A 16,721-nucleotide genomic window follows, 5' to 3' on the forward strand; every position below is an offset into this window, starting at 1 on the left:
GGAATGGAAAGAGCTGGAGAGGCTGTGGAGGGAGAATCCTGAGGAGACTGGTTGGATGTGGGGTGGGTGAAAGAAGAATCAAAGAGAAGGCTGATAGCAAAACTAATGGAAACAGGATGCTGGGTGCAAAATCCAGATTGTTACAGGTGGGATGGAGGAGAAAGAGGAATGAGTAGGGTAGTGTGTGTGTTGATTTGAGGTACTGCTCAGACATCCAGGTGGAGGCATGCAGTACACAGTTGTGTCTAAACCTTGGGAGGGCAGTCAGAGCTCAGGCATCATGGACCGGAGAGATGCTAAGGAGGACAAGGCCTGAGAGGTGACCCCCAAAAATGATGACTGTCAGCTCACTGATGGGCAGAATCCAGATAGCCAAGGCCTAAGTGGGCAGTGAGGGCTTGAATCATGCAGAAGGGGATTGGTAGGGTCACCTGAGACAATAGAAAACTTCTAAAAACTGAAGTCCTTGCACAAACAAAAGGAGTGTATGTAGCTGCCCTTTTGACAGGTTTGTTGAAATAAATGGTACTCTCACAGGAAAAGACCAGGGATCCACCCCCTCCTTACAGTAAACAGCTCTGTGCTCTTTTCAACTACCATCCCTAAGGGTGGGTTGATGGGACAGCACCCTCCCTGCCTCCTTTTGGGTATATGACCTCCAGGAATGCAAGCTGAATGGCTGGATGTGGGAGGGGGCTGCCATCTTTGACAACTGCTGGGCTGGGGTGGGCCAGCCAGATCCTGCCAGGATAGGTGTGAGGAGACAAGAGGAAAGAGCATGGAGCAACCGGACTAGACTCAGGTAGTCCTAGGGTTGAATCCTGTCTCTGTTACCACCTAGTTAAGCTAGTTTAACCTAGCTAGTTAAGCTAAACAAGCTAGTTTAAGTAAGTTAAAGTTACTTAACCCGGACACCCAGTTCCTCATCTGTAAGATAGAAACAATTATGTCTACCTTTCAAGGTGGTTTTGAGGATTACAGACCAGTGTCTGGAACACAATAGGTAATCGTAAATAGATGCTAGATGTGACTCAGCCGCTCACTGTGGGACCCAACGAACGGCTAACCGACAGGTCGGAGTCTCACCCTCGGGATCTTAAAAGGCCGGGAGAGCTCCCGTGGCCTCCTCCCTCCAGGAGGTGGGGACTAGGTGGAGGAAGGGCTGCGGGAGGAGGAGCTGGCGCGTCGCGACCCGCCCCGTCCCATCCAGTCTGGCCTGGGCGCCGAAGGAACTGCGGTCCTAGCCCCTGTCATCCAGCGGCTTGTCCTGCGTGCCCCGAGCCCTGCCCGCACCCAGTTATGACTCTGCGCCCCTCACTTCTCCCGCTCCGACTGCTGCTGCTGCTGCTGCTCAGGGGGGCGGTGTGCCGGGCGGAGGCTGGGTCCGAAACCGAAAGTCCCGTCCGGACCCTCCAAGTGGAGACCCTGGTGAGGAGGAGAGAATCCCGGGAGGGCGCTGTGGATGGAGGTCGGGCCCAGTTGCGGGGAAGGTCGGGGTCTAAAGGATCCTGGGAGCGGGGAGGAGGGAGTGCGGGCACCGAACTGGGGGGCGCTGGGTCGAGGGGCAGGAACCTCCCTGACTTGTATAGTGCGATCATAGGTGGAGCCCCCCGAGCCGTGTGCTGAGCCTGCTGCCTTTGGAGACACGCTTCACATACACTACTCGGTGAGGGGCCTTGGGGGCCGCGGCGGGGCCCCGGGGGCGGTGCCCCGCTGAAACACGTCAGCTTTGGCTTGGACACGTGGCAAGCGGTCCGGGAGTAACTCCGGCTCTGGGGTCCTCCGGCACGTGGCGGGGGGGAGGGGCGCGCCTCTTCCCTACCTTTTTCCCCTTCCCCGCTCTTCCGCAGTGAAGTGAAGGGTGGAGGGATCTCCGAGAAGTGCCAGCCCTTTTGGGGCTTCCTGTTCCTTTTTGCCCGAAAGGGAACGTTAGACTGCAACTGCGAGGGGGTTGCGGCCCGAGGCCAGGTGTGTGCGCACCCTGCTGGGAGGGAGAGGTATAGGTGAGCGCTCTAGATGCTCTCCCTCCCACCCCCAGGGCAGCCTGGTAGATGGACGCATCTTTGACACGTCTCTGAGCAGAGACCCTCTGGTTATAGAACTTGGCCAAAAGCAGGTGATACCAGGTATGTGAGCTGAACCTCCCATTCCATTTCTTCCCAACCTAAGCCCTTTCTTAGTCTTTTTAACCCCTCAGCTACCTTGGAAATGCGCCCCCTCCCCACCCCCACCCCGGGTTCTACCACTCACCTCCTGAGGTTCAAATCGCACGCCTAGTACTCCTCTTGCCGCATACCACATTGGAAGCCAGAGATTCCACAAGTGGGGAGCTCAATTGAGGGTCGTGGGGAGCTCAATTGAGGTTCATGGGGAGCCTTTGATCTTCCTCTCCCAGGATTTGGGGAATGTAGATAGCTTCCTATTCATTTGTGTCTTCTTCCTCAAGGTCTGGAGCAGAGCCTTCTAGACATGTGTGTGGGGTGAGTATCTGAGCAGGGGTGGTTTTGGGTGTACCCCTTCTGCATGGGTGGAGGCTGTCTCTGCTCCTAGAGGACGCAGGATAATGGGCTCTGGCTTGGTACTGGGTAGGTCCTGCTCTCTGGGCCTGGGGGCTCTGGATGAAGCCTCAGGCTTTTTCTGGCTGGGGGTTCTTTTGGTGGAGTTGAGACACCTGGGGGGATGGACACCTTGACCAGCAACCTGTTTGGTGCTCAGGTGGGAAAGTTCATGTTTTGAGTGTGAATATCCAGAGGGTTTTGTTGGTGGGACTTCAGATGGACTGAGGTGGTTGGCCCACCAGGTTCTACCCCAGGCTATGATTCACATTCCTTTCCTCAGAGAGAAGCGAAGGGTAATCATTCCTTCTCACCTGGCCTATGGAAAACGGGGATTTCCACCATCTATCCCAGGTAATCTGACGAGGCGTCTCTCTGGCTATCGAGATACCCAGTCCCTGGGACTTCCCTGCGATCCAAAAGTTAAGACTCTTGTGCTTCCAACGCAGAGAGCGCAGGTGTGAGCCCTGGTTGGGGAACTAAGATCCCATATGCCAGAGAGCGCAGCCAAAAAACAAACAAAAAAAACAGTCCCTAAGAGCTACAAGGAGCTATGCACTTTGAAGTCTGAGAAGGTCTAAACCCAGTTTGCTAAATGGTATAGGATTGGCTTATGCCTCCTTCTGCAGGGCCACCCTTTTCCTCCTCCGATCACCAGCAGGGACTAGAGACATATAACCTGTTAAAGCCCCCTGGCTTGTCCTCTGGCAGCCGGCAACTTTCTAGGGAGGTGACCCTTGCTTGAGCCACATGAGTCTGCTGCCTGTGCCACCTCTCTGAGAACTCTGGCCTTCTTTCCTGTGCTTTTCCTATAACTCCAGACTGTCATTTGTGCAGCTGACATGGCTTCTCACCACATCTCCACAGTTCCTTTCAGCCTCTACCAGAGATGAGATACCGAAAATGGTCACAGTCAAGTAATTCAAAACAAAATAAAAACAATATTTAAAAGCCAAGCCTTGGGGCCTCCCTGGGGTTCTAGGTAACACTTCCCCTTCCAATGTTGGGGGTGTGAGTTCCATGCCTCTGGGCCAAAAAACCAAAACAGAAGCAATATTGTTACAAATTCAATAAAGACTTTAAAAATGATCCACATCAAAAAAAAAAAACAAACAAAACTTAAAGTCAAGCCCTCACAGGTCACTGCTAATACCTATTTTTTAAGGCCTGAGCCTAGACAGATTTTCCAAGATGCAGATCTCTTGCTTTTGGTTATAAGAAATGTTCCATTAACTAAAATGAATTGTACTGGGATAAAAATTCTTATCCTAAGTTCTATCTTAGAGGTAGACCCAGAGAGAGGGTCAGGGGACTAAAGCGAAATTCTTTTACCCAAAGCTCCTTTGCCTCCTCATCTCCAGTACTGCTTGTTTACATTTCTCCATCTCACTCCTGTTCATTTCTCCATTCCGAACGTCTTAAACCACATCCTGCCTCTCTAGCCATGTTGAAACACCTGTTGTTTTTTTTTTTAAAGAATCACAGTGAGTGTGCTTATTGGTTGGTGACATTTTAAAAGGTCTAGTTTAGGTCCAATTAATTTCAGCCTTGCAAAGATTCTATCCATGTGGCTGTTTAGAGATACAGTTAGTACAGAGGTTCTCTAACTTATAAATGGAGAACAGCCTGTACTTTTCACAAAGGTTCTCCTGTTGTGTCAAAGACCTGTCAGTGAAGACAAGCCACACTTGTATATTTGGGATAAACATGACTATCACTTAAGAGCCTCATAATCCTCCTCTGCCTCTCGAATTAAGAGAACTCAGCCCCACATTTAAATCTTGCCAACTTCACAGATGTTGCTGCGGTGTGGTCTGCCCTCCCTATTTGCGTTCAGATTCTGAGCCCTGGATACCGTGCACAGGGATTCTAACCCTCACCTCCTCTCTGCCTCCAGCGGATGCAGAGCTGCATTTTGACGTGGAACTGATTGCACTGATCCGAGCCAACTACTGGCAGAAGCTGGTGAAGGGCATTTTGCCTCTGGTAGGCATGGCCATGGTGCCAGCCCTCCTGGGCCTTATTGGCTATCATCTATACAGAAAGGCCAGCAGTCCTAAAATCTCCAAAAAGAAGCTCAAGGAAGAGAAACGAAACAAGAGCAAAAAGAAATAATAAACAATTTTTAAAAAACTTTGCATTCTTCACTTGATACATTCTGTGACTGCCTTTGTAAGTGGGAATGAGATAAAGGGCTAAGGAAAAAGGCATTTTTAGTTGGGTTCTGCTTGGCAGGGGGTGGTCGGAGGCTTTGGATCAGTTCTCCTGGCCTCCTCTTCCTGTCCTAACTTACACCAAAGACCAGAGGATCTCTGGGTCCTGAAAGCATGGGTTTTGGCTCCCAGGATGTCCTGACACCGAGGAGCAATACCTCACTGAGAAGTAAGCGTTGGGGTGGTCGCCTGGCTGCCCTCTACGCCCTGTGCTGTATGTATGCCAAGTCGCTTCAGTCGTGTCCGACTCTTTGTGACCCCATGGACTGTAGGCCCCAGGCTCCTCTGTCCATGGGGATTCTCCAGGCAAGAATACTGGAGTGGGTTGCTGTACCCTCCTCCAGGCGATCTTCCCAACCTAGGGATTGAAACCCGCATCTCTTTCATCTCTTGTATTGGCAGGTGGGTTTTTTTTCTTACCACTAGTACCACCTGGGAAACCCTCTCTACTCCCTAGGGCTGCTGTATTCCTAGTATCCTCCAAGTAGACTGTTTTATCCAACATGGAAAAGATACAGAGAACTTATAAACTCCATGGTAATTTTTAATAGCAAAGTCCTTGGGTTCCTCAAAACATTCTCTGGGAATTGAAAAGAGGTTTTCCCCTCGTATCACAGGGTGTGGGAGACCACATGGGCTGCTTCAATGATGCTGTAAGTGGCTGGAGGTTTTTTGTCACCTGGCTGGGCTGTGGGCGCGGGCAGGAGCTGGGGTAAGTTGCTGCGGTGATTGACGATGAAGAGTGGGTTGAGCTGGCTCAGCACTTCATCACTCACGGAGATGCCATCCAAGTACTGCCTAAGCATCTCCCGCAGCTTCTCATTGATTTCCAACAACTGAACACGTCTGTGCCGAAGGCTCAGTTGCTCCAGTTTCACTTTGTTGTACCTTTTCCAGAAATTCTCCATCCCTTTGTAGTCCATTATCACCTGGGAGTGAGTTACAGGGAGAAGGTGTGTGATAGGATCTGTTAGCAAGTGTAGCCCAGGGCTCTGTCACCCCAGCCTCAGGTGCTGGCCTTGAGCCCATGGAACCTTACCTTTCCAAGTTCTTCCTTAAACTCCTCTGGGTCCATTGTCTCTATCTCTTCCTGCTCTGCGGGAGTCAATGCCGATGAATAAAAAGGCAGCACCTTTTCTTCTTCTGTTTCAAATTTCCTACATATTTCAGCAAGTTTAAGAATCTTTTCACCCTGTTGGAAGCAAGCAGAAACCTTCTATTAGGAAAGGGATTGGGAAGGGGAAATAGTGGAGTTGGTTCCCCTGCTTCAATCCAGGGAAGCTACTTAGCCAAATGGGATACAAAAGTAATACATCCAACACAAAGGGCTTACAAGCACTATTCTAAAAATTTTATATTCTTCTAAAACCCATTCACTGTTAACTCATTAAATTGAAGAGGTAAGAGGTGAGGGACTTCCTGGTGGTCCAGTGGTTAAGGATCTGCCTTCCAATGCAGGAGACATGGGTTCCATCCCTGGTTGGGGAACTAAGATCCCACATACCATGGAACAACTAAGCCCGAGTGCCTCAACTAGAGAGCGCGTGTGCTGCAACTACTGAGCTTGTACGCCACAAGTAGAGAGAAACCCGCATGCCACAACTAAGACCCGATGCAGCCCAGAAATAAAATAAATAAATATTAAATAAATAAAATAATATGTGAGAGGCAAGGGAACATGAAATAAAATAGGTGTCCCAAGTGTGCACTCAGGTAGGAAGCTGGGGGAAGCCCTCTTTGTTTTGCCAGCCCCTTTCACTCTGCAGGGAGCCAGGTTCCCTGGTTCTGTTCTGGCTACCCTCTTCCCTATGTTACCTTGTCGACAATCTCCCTCAGGGCCTTGAGGGTAGCATTGCTTTCCAGGGTGAGTTTGACTAAGTTCTCCTGCGCTATTCCCCGGGCTTGAGTCCTCTGGGCCTTAAGTTTCCGCAGTTGTACCAGGACCAACTCCTTGTCTTCACGAATGTCCTGATTCTGTTCTTCACTCTCTCGGCTGTGCACCAGGATCTTGCCTTTTAAAATAATGATGGCATCCTAGAGGAACAGGGCAGATTAGAGGAAACACTTGACTACGTGAGGGTCTTCAGTGAGCAGATAGAAGGACTGTCTGGGGACTGAAATCAGAGCATACCATCTCTCCCCCAACAGTGATGAAGCCCAGGGGAAACGGGAAGAACAACAGAGGATAATGGAGCAGTTAAAGCAGTGAGTCGCTCAGGTTAGCTGCACTAACCTGTAGTTTCTGTATTTTTTTCATCTGTACTTCAATCTCTTTGGAGCTTTTCTCGTCCTTCACCTTGAGAGTCTCGAAGGCAATCTTTCGATCCTCTGTGGCATCAGTGTAATTCTTGAGTGCATCCTGGAACCTTCTCCACAGATCTTCTACTATGTTCTCCAGTTGCAGTCTTAGAAAGTGCTTCTCTTCTAAATTCTGGGAAGTGATCCCAAAATAGCCAGTGCTTGAACTTAACCTATTAGTGCCCTTTCACTGGCACCAACACCTCCCCCTCTTGAACTGTTTGTAGCACAGCATGGTGCAGAGGTTGCCAGTGAAAATGCCTACAAAGACCAGGCAGATGATATAAATAAGTGCTGTGGGCTACGTGGGGCTGGTGGTGAACCCCAGAGGAAATGCCCCATGGTGGTGGGGGTGAGGGCACAGCTGCTCAGCTCCATAGGAATGTCCCCATTTAAAAATGTGCCCCAGTGTTACCAGATCTTTAAATTGTTTAGGGGAAGTTGCAATTTTGGATTTTTTTTTTGTGTGTGAAATCTCCCAATTTTTAAATGTAGGAAGCTTATCAAAATTTGTATGAAACATTATAGGACAAAATGAAAACAAAGCACTCTACCCTCCCAACCCAGGTCTGCAGACTGGCTAAGTTGGCAGCCTCCAAGGTGGCGGAAGCTCTTGTGGCCAAGTGGCAGGAGAACTGGACTCCCCCCTGGCTTGATCACAGATCAGCAGCCTGACTTTGGCAGGTCATTAAGGTGCTCTTTGGACCTTAATTTCTTCTTCTACAGATCACAGGGGTGAAGCGAGAGGATCTCCTTGGTGTGTGTTAGCTCTAAAATGCATTTTCTTGGTATTTCAGGATGGTCTTTCCTCCTCACCAATTTTCACGAAATTATAAAAAGCCGCAGGGGTATACCTACAGTGGCAACAGGCGTTTTATTGACTGTGTTGGTTAAAGGGATCTCTTCTAGCTCTACTACCTTCAGAACTATTTTCTCTCTTCTTCCCACCTAATGCCCATCTGCTCTCCCTCCGTACCTTGTTTTTCAGATCGTCCCACATGCTCTGGAACTCCAGCTTGCTTTCATATTCAGAATCTATGTAATTCTGCTCCATGGCCATGAAAACATCTTGTAGGTAGTGAATCTCTTTTTCATGCTGATCAATAATTGTTTTCCTGTAGGAGATAAGATACCATTCCCGCTCTGAGGCATAAAGCATATAGACCAATAATGACAATGCAAAGCAGTATGTAATAAAACTATATGAATGGTACAAACTCTTAGGTACTGAAGAATAGAAGGAGGGCAGGTTCTGTCCTTTGCAGGGCCAGAAAAAATGAATAATGTTAGTTTGATTTTTGAATAGGTAATATATTCATATGATAAAAAAAAATTAAAAAGTACAAAAGGTTGCAGTGAAAAGTCTCTTTCCCATCTGTATTGCTGATCCTGTTCCGGATGCCAATTTTCTTCTGTTCACACTGTCCGCACTGTTCGCTGAACCCAGGATAGGTAAGCCGAGAGCTCAGAGGTTGGAAGAAGACGCCAGACACTGTAGGAATTGTAGCCAGGTTTATTCTCTCCTGGCTGGCATGGCAGCCATAACACAGCCTCTCTCCCGGCTGCAGCCGTAGCAGTAGACATAACACAGCACAACATAACTGCACACAACCCTTCTGGGCTTTTCCAGGTGATGCTCATGTAGGCATACCACACAAAGGAGTCCGGAACCCAGCGAGTACCTCCTGACGCGCATGCGCAATGCTACAAGTGACCTCAGCAATTACATAATCATTGTTTACAGAACATGGGGCAGAGGGCATGAGAGGGTAGGGCGAGAGGGCCTGAGTGGTGCCATCTCATTAATTTCCCCACACTATCACTGTCCTCCAAGTAGGTATATGGATAGGATTTTGATCGCTGAAAGTGGGTGCTGCTTACAGGTAGCATCTTGACATAGGCTCTGGATACACCCCTGGGCCCAACTCCACCACCCCCCCTCCTGCCCCCGCGACCATAACTCCTCGTAGGCCCCCACACCTTTCAGTCTCAAACTCCTTGGTTAGGGCCTCCAGCTCCATGTTGTAATTTTCCTCTAGGAGGTTGAGCCGGCATCTCTGTAGGGCCAAGAGCTGGTCGATGCTATGCAAGTGGCTGCGCAGGGCGTGGGCATACTGCTCCTCAGCTTCCGACAGGTCCTTTGCTAAAGACTGGGTGGGAAACACAGAGTTACCACTTTGGCTGAATGGCAGCCGTGTGAGAAAATAAAAATGTATTCAACCAGCTAGTTCCTATTTTCCCCAGTTCCTAATGCCAATTCTTTGGCTCTGGGAGCTCCAGTTGTCCCGCTTTGGAATGTGAGAAGCCAGTGCCGGTGGAGGAGCCCTGTGAAAGCATTCATTCCAGTCAGCAGCCCCGCTGAGCTCCCAGTGGACAGTCATCTTACACATGCAGCTCAGTCAAGCCCCCAGGTGACTGCCGTCCCAAGTGACATCTCACTGAAAACCGTGTCAGAGGTGCCAGGCAAGAACCTCCCTGCTAAGCTAAGTCAACCTACAGAACCCTGAGAGAGAGAAATAAATTGCTGTTGTAAGTCACTAATTTTAGGTTTGTGATGTAGCCATAGATAATGAGAAGACATCCACTGGCAAAAAAAAAAAAAAGCGACAGTGTGAACATCAATAAGGATAAGAATGGCAATGGATTAAAAAATATAAAATATATTTGATTATGAGTTTATCAGGATACTTAAAAAAAAATCAGTTACCATTAGAGGATGCCAGACAATGAATTTTTTTAAAAAACTGGTTTATAAAAGGGAAGAGAAAGAATCAGGCATTTTTTATATAAACCATACCTCTGGGATAACTGAATGGTAAATGATAGTAAGTATTTCTTTATAGAAGTATTTGAACTAATAAATGAAAAAAAAATGATACTATTAGAAAATCAGCATTAAAAAAAAGAAAATCAGCATTTTGCAACCCCCAATTAATTAACAATTAATTAGTTAATTAATTAATCAACAGCTGCTATAAAAGAACACAGCACCTGCAAGCTTCTAGTTGGAATTACCAAGACACAGGAAATACTGAGGACCAAGTAACATGTTAAACTACAGTACAGAATACTATGCAGTTGTAAAACAAAATGAGAAGCATGGGCTAATGTGGAATAGTCCCCAGGATATATCATTAAATGGAAAAGGCAAAAAAAAAAAACAAAAACAAAAAAAAAGAAAAAGGCAAGAGGCAGAACACTATGTAATACTGCCATTTGTGTAAAAAAAAAAGCTTTATTCATTCAACTAAAATTATCAGGAGGGGCACTGGGTGGTTGAAAGGCACGAGCGGAAGGGAACTTTTCTGTACATAACTTTTTTATCTCTTGAATTTTGAATAATGTGAGTGAACTACTTATTCAAAAAAGCAAAACAAATTAAAATTAAAATGAATAAAGCAGCCTTTACCAAATGTCCAGATGATCCACTCACTGTAAACTACCACATTGCTAACTTTTACTTATATGTTTAGTATGGGGCTTCCCTGGTAGCTCAGACAATAAAGAATCTGCCGGTGATGTAGGCGACCCAGGTTCGATCCCTGGGTCAGGAAGATCCCCTGGAGTAGAGAATGGCAACCCATTCCACTATTCTTGCCTAGAGAATTCTATGGACAGAGGAGCCTGGTGGGTTACAGCCCCGCCAGGGAGTTGCAAAGAATTACGTGGGGTTGCAAAGAGTTAGACACGACTGAGCAACTTTAGTATGGAAAAGATCTTATGAAATCGGTGCTGATAATGGAAGACTGTTCACTCACTCAGCTAAGGTGTACTAAATCTGCTCTGTACCAGCACTGTGCCGGATGCTGAGGATTCAGAGATGAAAAGACATTTTCACTGTCTCCAAAGGAGTCTGAAGTCTTTCAGTAGGAAAAGATATATAAATTGAAAATTACAAATAAATTCTGAGAAAAAAAAACAGGTACAGATTAAATTCCCATTTTATAAAATTTGAAAAAATGTTATAGCACAACATGGAAAATGCTATGAAGTTAATGATTCCCCAGTGACAAGGGGATATAAAAGACAGAGTGAACTGGGGAAGGCTTCATAGCAGAGATGTCATTTGTGTCACTCTTGGAGGAGGAGTAAGAATTTGCCAGGAAAAATGAGGAGATAAGGAAAAGAGAATTCCAGACAGAGGGAACAGCATGTGCAAAGGCACAGGAAAGAAGGCTGGCTATGTGAAAGGTACAGGTAGAGGCCAGATCATGAAAGGCTTTGCTGTTCCTTCTGTGGAGGAGGGGAGCCACTAAGGAGATTTACACAGTGGAGTAACAGGAACAGATTTTTGTTTTAGAAAGATAATCCTGGTCATTGTGTAGACAACCAAGCACTGGAAGATAAGAAGCTATTGCAGCAGAGATAATACCTGGGTCTCAACTACAGCAGGATAGCGGGGTGGGGTGGCAGGGGAATAGCAGGGTGTGACTTATTTAAGCAGAAGATTTACATAAGACTTAGTACCAGAAGTCAGGGATGGAGGCCAAAGCTAGAATGAGTCCCAGGTTCCCGGGTTGGGTGATGGTGAGTGGCACCAGCCACCCAAACAGAGAGTATGAGGAAGACCAGATTGTGGAGTATGGGAAAGGGGACTGGAGAGAGGAGGAACTCATGAGTTCAGTTGTGAGAACAGTGAAAAAAACAGGAACAGAAATTGAGGGATCCTAAATATAGGGACTTGAAACTCAAGAGAAAAAAATCCCTTAGGGAAAAAGATGGTATGTACTCAACTCAAGAACCTCCCAAGGGCATAAAGTTAGCTGATTGAATTGGTTAGAGATCCAGAACCGTTCTTACCGATGGAGATCTTCACAACCTCATCCATGGCCAATGAAGTTGAATCCAAGAGGCCACATGGAATTGGGCTGCATAAAGCACTGGAGTGGGAATCAAGAAATCCGTGCTGTAGTCACAGCTCTCTCACTGACTAGCTGTGTGACCTTGGGAAAACTTCTTCTTCTCTCTGGAACTAAGCCTTCTCACATTGAAATGAATGTTTAGGACTAAGTTCAAGTCATTGGGTGATGTCTACTGTGCCTTTCAACTCTAATACTGTATAGTACTGGTTTGAGGCAGTAGATGATCAAGGAGAATGGCTCCTCTAACAGATGGGGAGGGATGACAGCTCAGTATTCTATTTTTCACTTCAGTGAAATGAATGATAGCCTAGCTGCATCACAGCATGTGTCTTGGGAGCGCTTTAACATGAATTAATTCACTGGGCCCATTCTATTAAGAGATCAAAGGCAGTCATAATCAACTGTTTCTTTGGAAAGAGAGCTTGCCTTGATGACACTGTCCTTGCAGTCCACCACTCGTTCAAATGTTTGGCTGAGGATCTCAATGTCCTTATGAAGCTCTCTGGTCTTGACTTCCCGAAGGACCGTTCTCCACTGTGTATTAATCTTATTAAGGTTCAGAGCACTGTTGTGCTCCTCCTTGGCCAGCTTGTCCTGTGGGAAGGAAAGGAATAAACATACCCCCGCCACACACACAAACCAGAGGTCAAAGGATGAGATGGTTAGATAGCATCACTGATTCAATGGACAAATGAATTTGAGCAAACTCTGGGAGATAATAGAGGACAGAGGAGCCTGGAGTGCTACAGTCCATGGGGTTGCAAAGAGTCAGATATGACTTAGAGACTGAACAACAAGCCCAGAGGTCCGGGCTAAAAGCCCTGATACAGTACAACAAACAAGATCAAACTTAGTTTGTCAACTGTCATCTTACCCTTTGTCTTTTCTGAGGGACCTGATGGCTAACATTCAGGAGTTTTTATTCTTGTTTTGGGAGGGTCTTAAGTTAAGACAGGATCTGCCCAGTGGCATTTTAGGGAGGGCTATGGTGAGTTTCCTTCTGGATGGAGGCATCAGAGCAGGACATTGTTTGTAATGGCTCATCTCAAGGGAGAATATCAGACTTTCAGATAGCTCAGACAGATGATAGCACCTACTATCCCAGTACTGGGGCTCAGTAGTGATTGTCAAGCTCTATACCATCTCCCTGCCTCCGTGATCCACAGAGAACTGTTCCTTCCCCCATACAATATTGCCTGAAATCTAAGTCTATCTGGGTCTTAAGATTTCCAGGGGGAGGGGAGGCTACCATGAAAATGAGGCTGCCACAAAGACAGGGTCAAGGTGACAGGACCAGGGCACAGGGTGGGTGGGGTTGGGCAGAAAGTAATGCAAAAACCCATCACCTTCAAGAACTGGTTCAGGAGCTTCTCTTTCCTCTTGGACATCTCCTCCTCTGCCAGCAACTTCTGCTGAAACAGAAGCAGCTGCTCCTCATCCGACAGCGGCACCTTGGCTTTTTTCCCTTTCTTAGACATAGCTGAATCTGGGCGAGGGTCCTCCGCCTGCCACGGCCAGCATTAAAAGGGCAGGAGGAAAACGTCCCCAGAAAAGGGTCTTCTGGAACTGCCCCTGCAAGGCAGTGGGACCTCAGATCTCAGACCTCAGGCTAGAGAAAACCTGGGAGAACGGTGTGGCAGGGTTCCCAAACCAAAGGACGCGTCTCCGTCTCCTAGCAACGGAGATCTCGCTAAGATGGCGCAGTAACAGCTAAGAGAAGGCGCCCTGTCTTGGAGCGCCCTCTGCTCGCTGGAGGACCTCAGTCAGTTTCTGAGAGAAGGTCGTTTCCTCCTCAATGAATATTCTAAAAATCTTCTGGGGGGAATTATTTTTCACGTAGTGGCCATATCTTAAAATACAAGTAATAACTAACTTTTGAGAGATATGGAGAAACAGGAATCTTCACAAACTGTTGGTGGCAAAGGTAAAATGGTAGAGCAATTTTGGCAGTTTCTTAAAATGTTAAACATAAATTTACCTTGTGATTCAGTCATTTCACGCTTAGATATCAATCTAAGAGAAGTGAGAGTGTATCCACATAAGGATTCTCACAGGAACGTTCTTAGCGGCATTAGTCATAGTAGCCCAATTGAAAACAACCTAAATTCCAAAAACAAGTGAATGATGGGCAAAATATGCTTTCTCCATACAGTGAAATACTATTCAACAATAAAAAAGGAACAGACTATGCATGCATGCTACACTGTGGATAAACCAGAAAAACATGCTCAAAGAAGCCAGAAAAAAGAGGCCACATAAATTTCCATTTATGTAAACTATCCAGAAAAGGAAAAGCTATTAAGATGGAAAGTAGACTACAAATTACTAGGGGCAGGGGGTGAGGGAGATGAGAGATCATACTGGGTTGATCAAAATGTTCTAAAACTGATTTATGCTGGAGAATTTAATGAATCTGGGATAAAAGCCTCATTGGGTTATATTCTTGAAAAGGGTGAATTATGATATGCAAAATGTGCCTCAATAAAGTTGTTTTAAATAGGAGATGTAATGCCTGAATTGGAGTTTTTCAGAGAAACAGAGCCAATATTTTAAGTATATAATAGATAATATTTAAAATATAAATATTTAAGATATAGAATATATATCTTCATCCATTTGATGTTTCAATCTGAGTCTAGAGGCCAGAAAGACCAATGTCCCAACCAAGCCGTCAGGCAGAAGAGTTCCGTCTTACTCAGCCCTTTTTTTCTACTCAGGCCTTCAACTAATTGGATAAGACTCCCCACATAAGGGAGAACAACCTGCTTTACTCAGTCTACTGATTCAAATGTTAATCTCATGAAGAAATACCTTCACAGACTTACTCAGAATAATGTTTGACCAAGTGTCTGGACACTCTGGCTCAGTCAAGTTGGCACATAAATTTTATAATCACAGGTCCACCTCTTGTTAATACCCATGTTCTAAACCATACCTAATCTCCAAATAAAGACAATGACAAGGTCATAATACTTAAATATTATAATATAAAGCCAATACATCTTATGTTACATGATAGGGAATAAGAAAGGGGAAAAATGATTTTATTTTTATACACACACAAACATATTCATAACAAAATGAGGAAATATAATAATTATAGTTCTGCAATTACAGAAATTACATTTCTATAACTGGTCATGTTGTTGTACTGGGAATTTATAACTACCTTCTCCCACTACTCATTTTGTATTCTTTCTGCCTTCAGCAAGCACCTCAGCTAGTCATGGCTCTTTACCTGGTGGGTTGACCCAAACTCATTCCTGAAGAGTCTGGGCTGTTAGTAGTCCTGCCTGGATTGCCACTGTTGCTGGTACTGAAACCAAGTCTTCAAAAGGCCTTTCCACCATTTTATCAAACCAGTAGCTTCAGGATAACAGACAACATGGTAAAACCAGTGAATTCCATGAGCATGGGCCCATTGACACACTTCATTTGCTGATAAGTAGCTTCCATGATTAAAAACAATGTTGTGTGGAATAGCATGATGGTGGATTAGGCATTCTGTAAACCCACAGAATGGTAATTTGGGCAGAAGACTTGCATGCAGAGAAGGCAAATGTATGTCCAGAGTAAATATTTATTCTATTAAGAATAAAACACTGCCCCTTCCGTGATGGAAGTGGTCAAATGTAATCAACAGTTCACACGGGAATGGTACCATGCAGGGGGCCCAGTGTTCGTCTCTGCTGTTGCCAGTTTGGGCACTCTGTGATTGCCTTAGCCAGGTTGGCCTTGGTAAGTGAAGAGCCATGTAGCTGAGTCCATGCATAACCTCTGTCCTGGCTACAATGGCTGCTTTGTTCATGGGCCTGTTGTGCATTGACATGGGTGGCTGGGAAAAAAGACTGACTGGTATTCACATAATAGGTCATCCTATCCACTTGAGTATTAAAATCTTCCTCTACTGAGGTCAATCTTTGTGAACTTTTCCTTGGAACACAAATACCTTCATATTTTTTGCCCATCTGGAGAGTTCTATCCTATAGATCTTCCCCAAGTTTCCGTGTTACAAATTTTCCAATCATGTTCCATCCAAGTCCCTGACGATTCAGCCAAGCCACTGGCCACAGCCTAGGAGTTGATATACAGTCTCATGTCTGATCATTTCTCCTTTCAAACAAAGTGAACAGCCAGCTGCACTGTGCAACGTTCTGCCCACAGGGAGCATTCCCCTTTACAATGCCCTTCAGGATGTCCCCCAAAGGGGCTACAGTGTTGCAGCTATTCACTTGTGGGTGATGCCTGCGTATTGCACAGAATTATCTGTAAACCGGACCTGAGTCTTCTCTTCTTCCATCAACTGACCATAGGGAACTCCTTCTAAGGCTATGGGTGGAGGCTAGAAGAGACAAATTTGTGGAGGCTGTAAGAATTTGGACCATTTCTTCATGTAACTTACTTGTACCTTCAGGGTCTATTCAGGCCTGATCTGTTTTACACCACTTAATTTGGAAGGAAGGTTATGACCAACCTAGACAGCATATTAAAAAGCAGAGACATTACTTTGCCAACAAAGGTCTGTCTAGTCAAGGCTATGGTTTTTTCCAGTTGTCATGTATGGATGTGAGAGTTGGACTATAAAGAAAGCTGAGCACAGAAGAATTAATTCTTTTGAACTGTGGTGTTGGAGAAGACTCTTGAGAGTCCCTTGGACTGCAAGGAGATCCAACCAGTCCATCCTAAAGGAGATCAGTCCTGAGTGTTCATTGGAAGGACTGGTGTTGAAGCTGAAACTCCAATACTTTGGACACCTGATGCAAAGAGGTGACTCATTTGAAAAGACCCTGATG

General features: G+C 46.0%; 2 protein-coding genes across 3 annotated transcripts; one reads left to right on the forward strand and one right to left on the reverse strand.

The window, feature by feature from the left end:
- Positions 1–31: 31 nt before the first annotated feature.
- FKBP11 (FKBP prolyl isomerase 11) lies at positions 32–4,699 on the forward strand. Of its 2 annotated transcripts, XM_043885418.1 has the most exons (6): positions 1,160–1,428; positions 1,601–1,666; positions 2,039–2,126; positions 2,447–2,480; positions 2,839–2,909; positions 4,453–4,693. In XM_043885418.1, exons 1-6 carry the CDS (start codon positions 1,300–1,302, stop codon positions 4,668–4,670), a joined length of 606 nt encoding a protein of 201 aa, XP_043741353.1. In that variant the 5' UTR covers positions 1,160–1,299; the 3' UTR covers positions 4,671–4,693. The 2 variants fall into 2 exon arrangements, with proteins under 2 accessions (XP_043741364.1, XP_043741353.1); XM_043885429.1 differs by lacking the exon at positions 2,039–2,126 and having other exon boundaries at positions 32–1,428; positions 4,453–4,699.
- A 595-nt stretch (positions 4,700–5,294) lies between these two features.
- On the reverse strand, positions 5,295–13,602 carry CCDC65 (coiled-coil domain containing 65). Its single transcript, XM_043885403.1, has 8 exons — positions 13,275–13,602; positions 12,355–12,522; positions 9,047–9,216; positions 8,043–8,181; positions 7,002–7,199; positions 6,584–6,802; positions 5,808–5,960; positions 5,295–5,697 (listed from the first exon to the last, which is right to left on the reverse strand). Exons 1-8 carry the CDS (start codon positions 13,404–13,406, stop codon positions 5,380–5,382), a joined length of 1,497 nt encoding a protein of 498 aa, XP_043741338.1. The 5' UTR covers positions 13,407–13,602; the 3' UTR covers positions 5,295–5,379.
- Positions 13,603–16,721: the final 3,119 nt, after the last annotated feature.

Source organism: Cervus elaphus, chromosome 3 (assembly GCF_910594005.1).
Source record: "Cervus elaphus chromosome 3, mCerEla1.1, whole genome shotgun sequence".
In the NCBI taxonomy this organism is placed as follows: Eukaryota; Metazoa; Chordata; class Mammalia; order Artiodactyla; family Cervidae; genus Cervus; species Cervus elaphus.

What these genes read in the sequence shown, in the direction of transcription:
- FKBP11 (XM_043885418.1), top strand. Translation starts at nt 1,300, where the DNA reads ATGACTCTGCGCCCCTCACTTCTCCCGCTCCGACTGCTGCTGCTGCTG. An exon ending in CGCTTCACATACACTACTCG is followed by an intron (nt 1,667 to 2,038) that starts GTGAGGGGCCTT and finishes TCCCACCCCCAG; the next exon opens with GGCAGCCTGGTAGATGGACG. An exon ending in ATTTCCACCATCTATCCCAG is followed by an intron (nt 2,910 to 4,452) that starts GTAATCTGACGA and finishes CTCTGCCTCCAG; the next exon opens with CGGATGCAGAGCTGCATTTT.
- CCDC65 (XM_043885403.1), bottom strand. Translation starts at nt 13,406, where the DNA reads ATGTCTAAGAAAGGGAAAAAAGCCAAGGTGCCGCTGTCGGATGAGGAG. An exon ending in GCAAGGACAGTGTCATCAAG is followed by an intron (nt 9,217 to 12,354) that starts GCAAGCTCTCTT and finishes TTTCCCACCCAG; the next exon opens with TCTTTAGCAAAGGACCTGTC. An exon ending in TGAGGGAGATTGTCGACAAG is followed by an intron (nt 5,961 to 6,583) that starts GTAACATAGGGA and finishes TGCTTCCAACAG; the next exon opens with GGTGAAAAGATTCTTAAACT.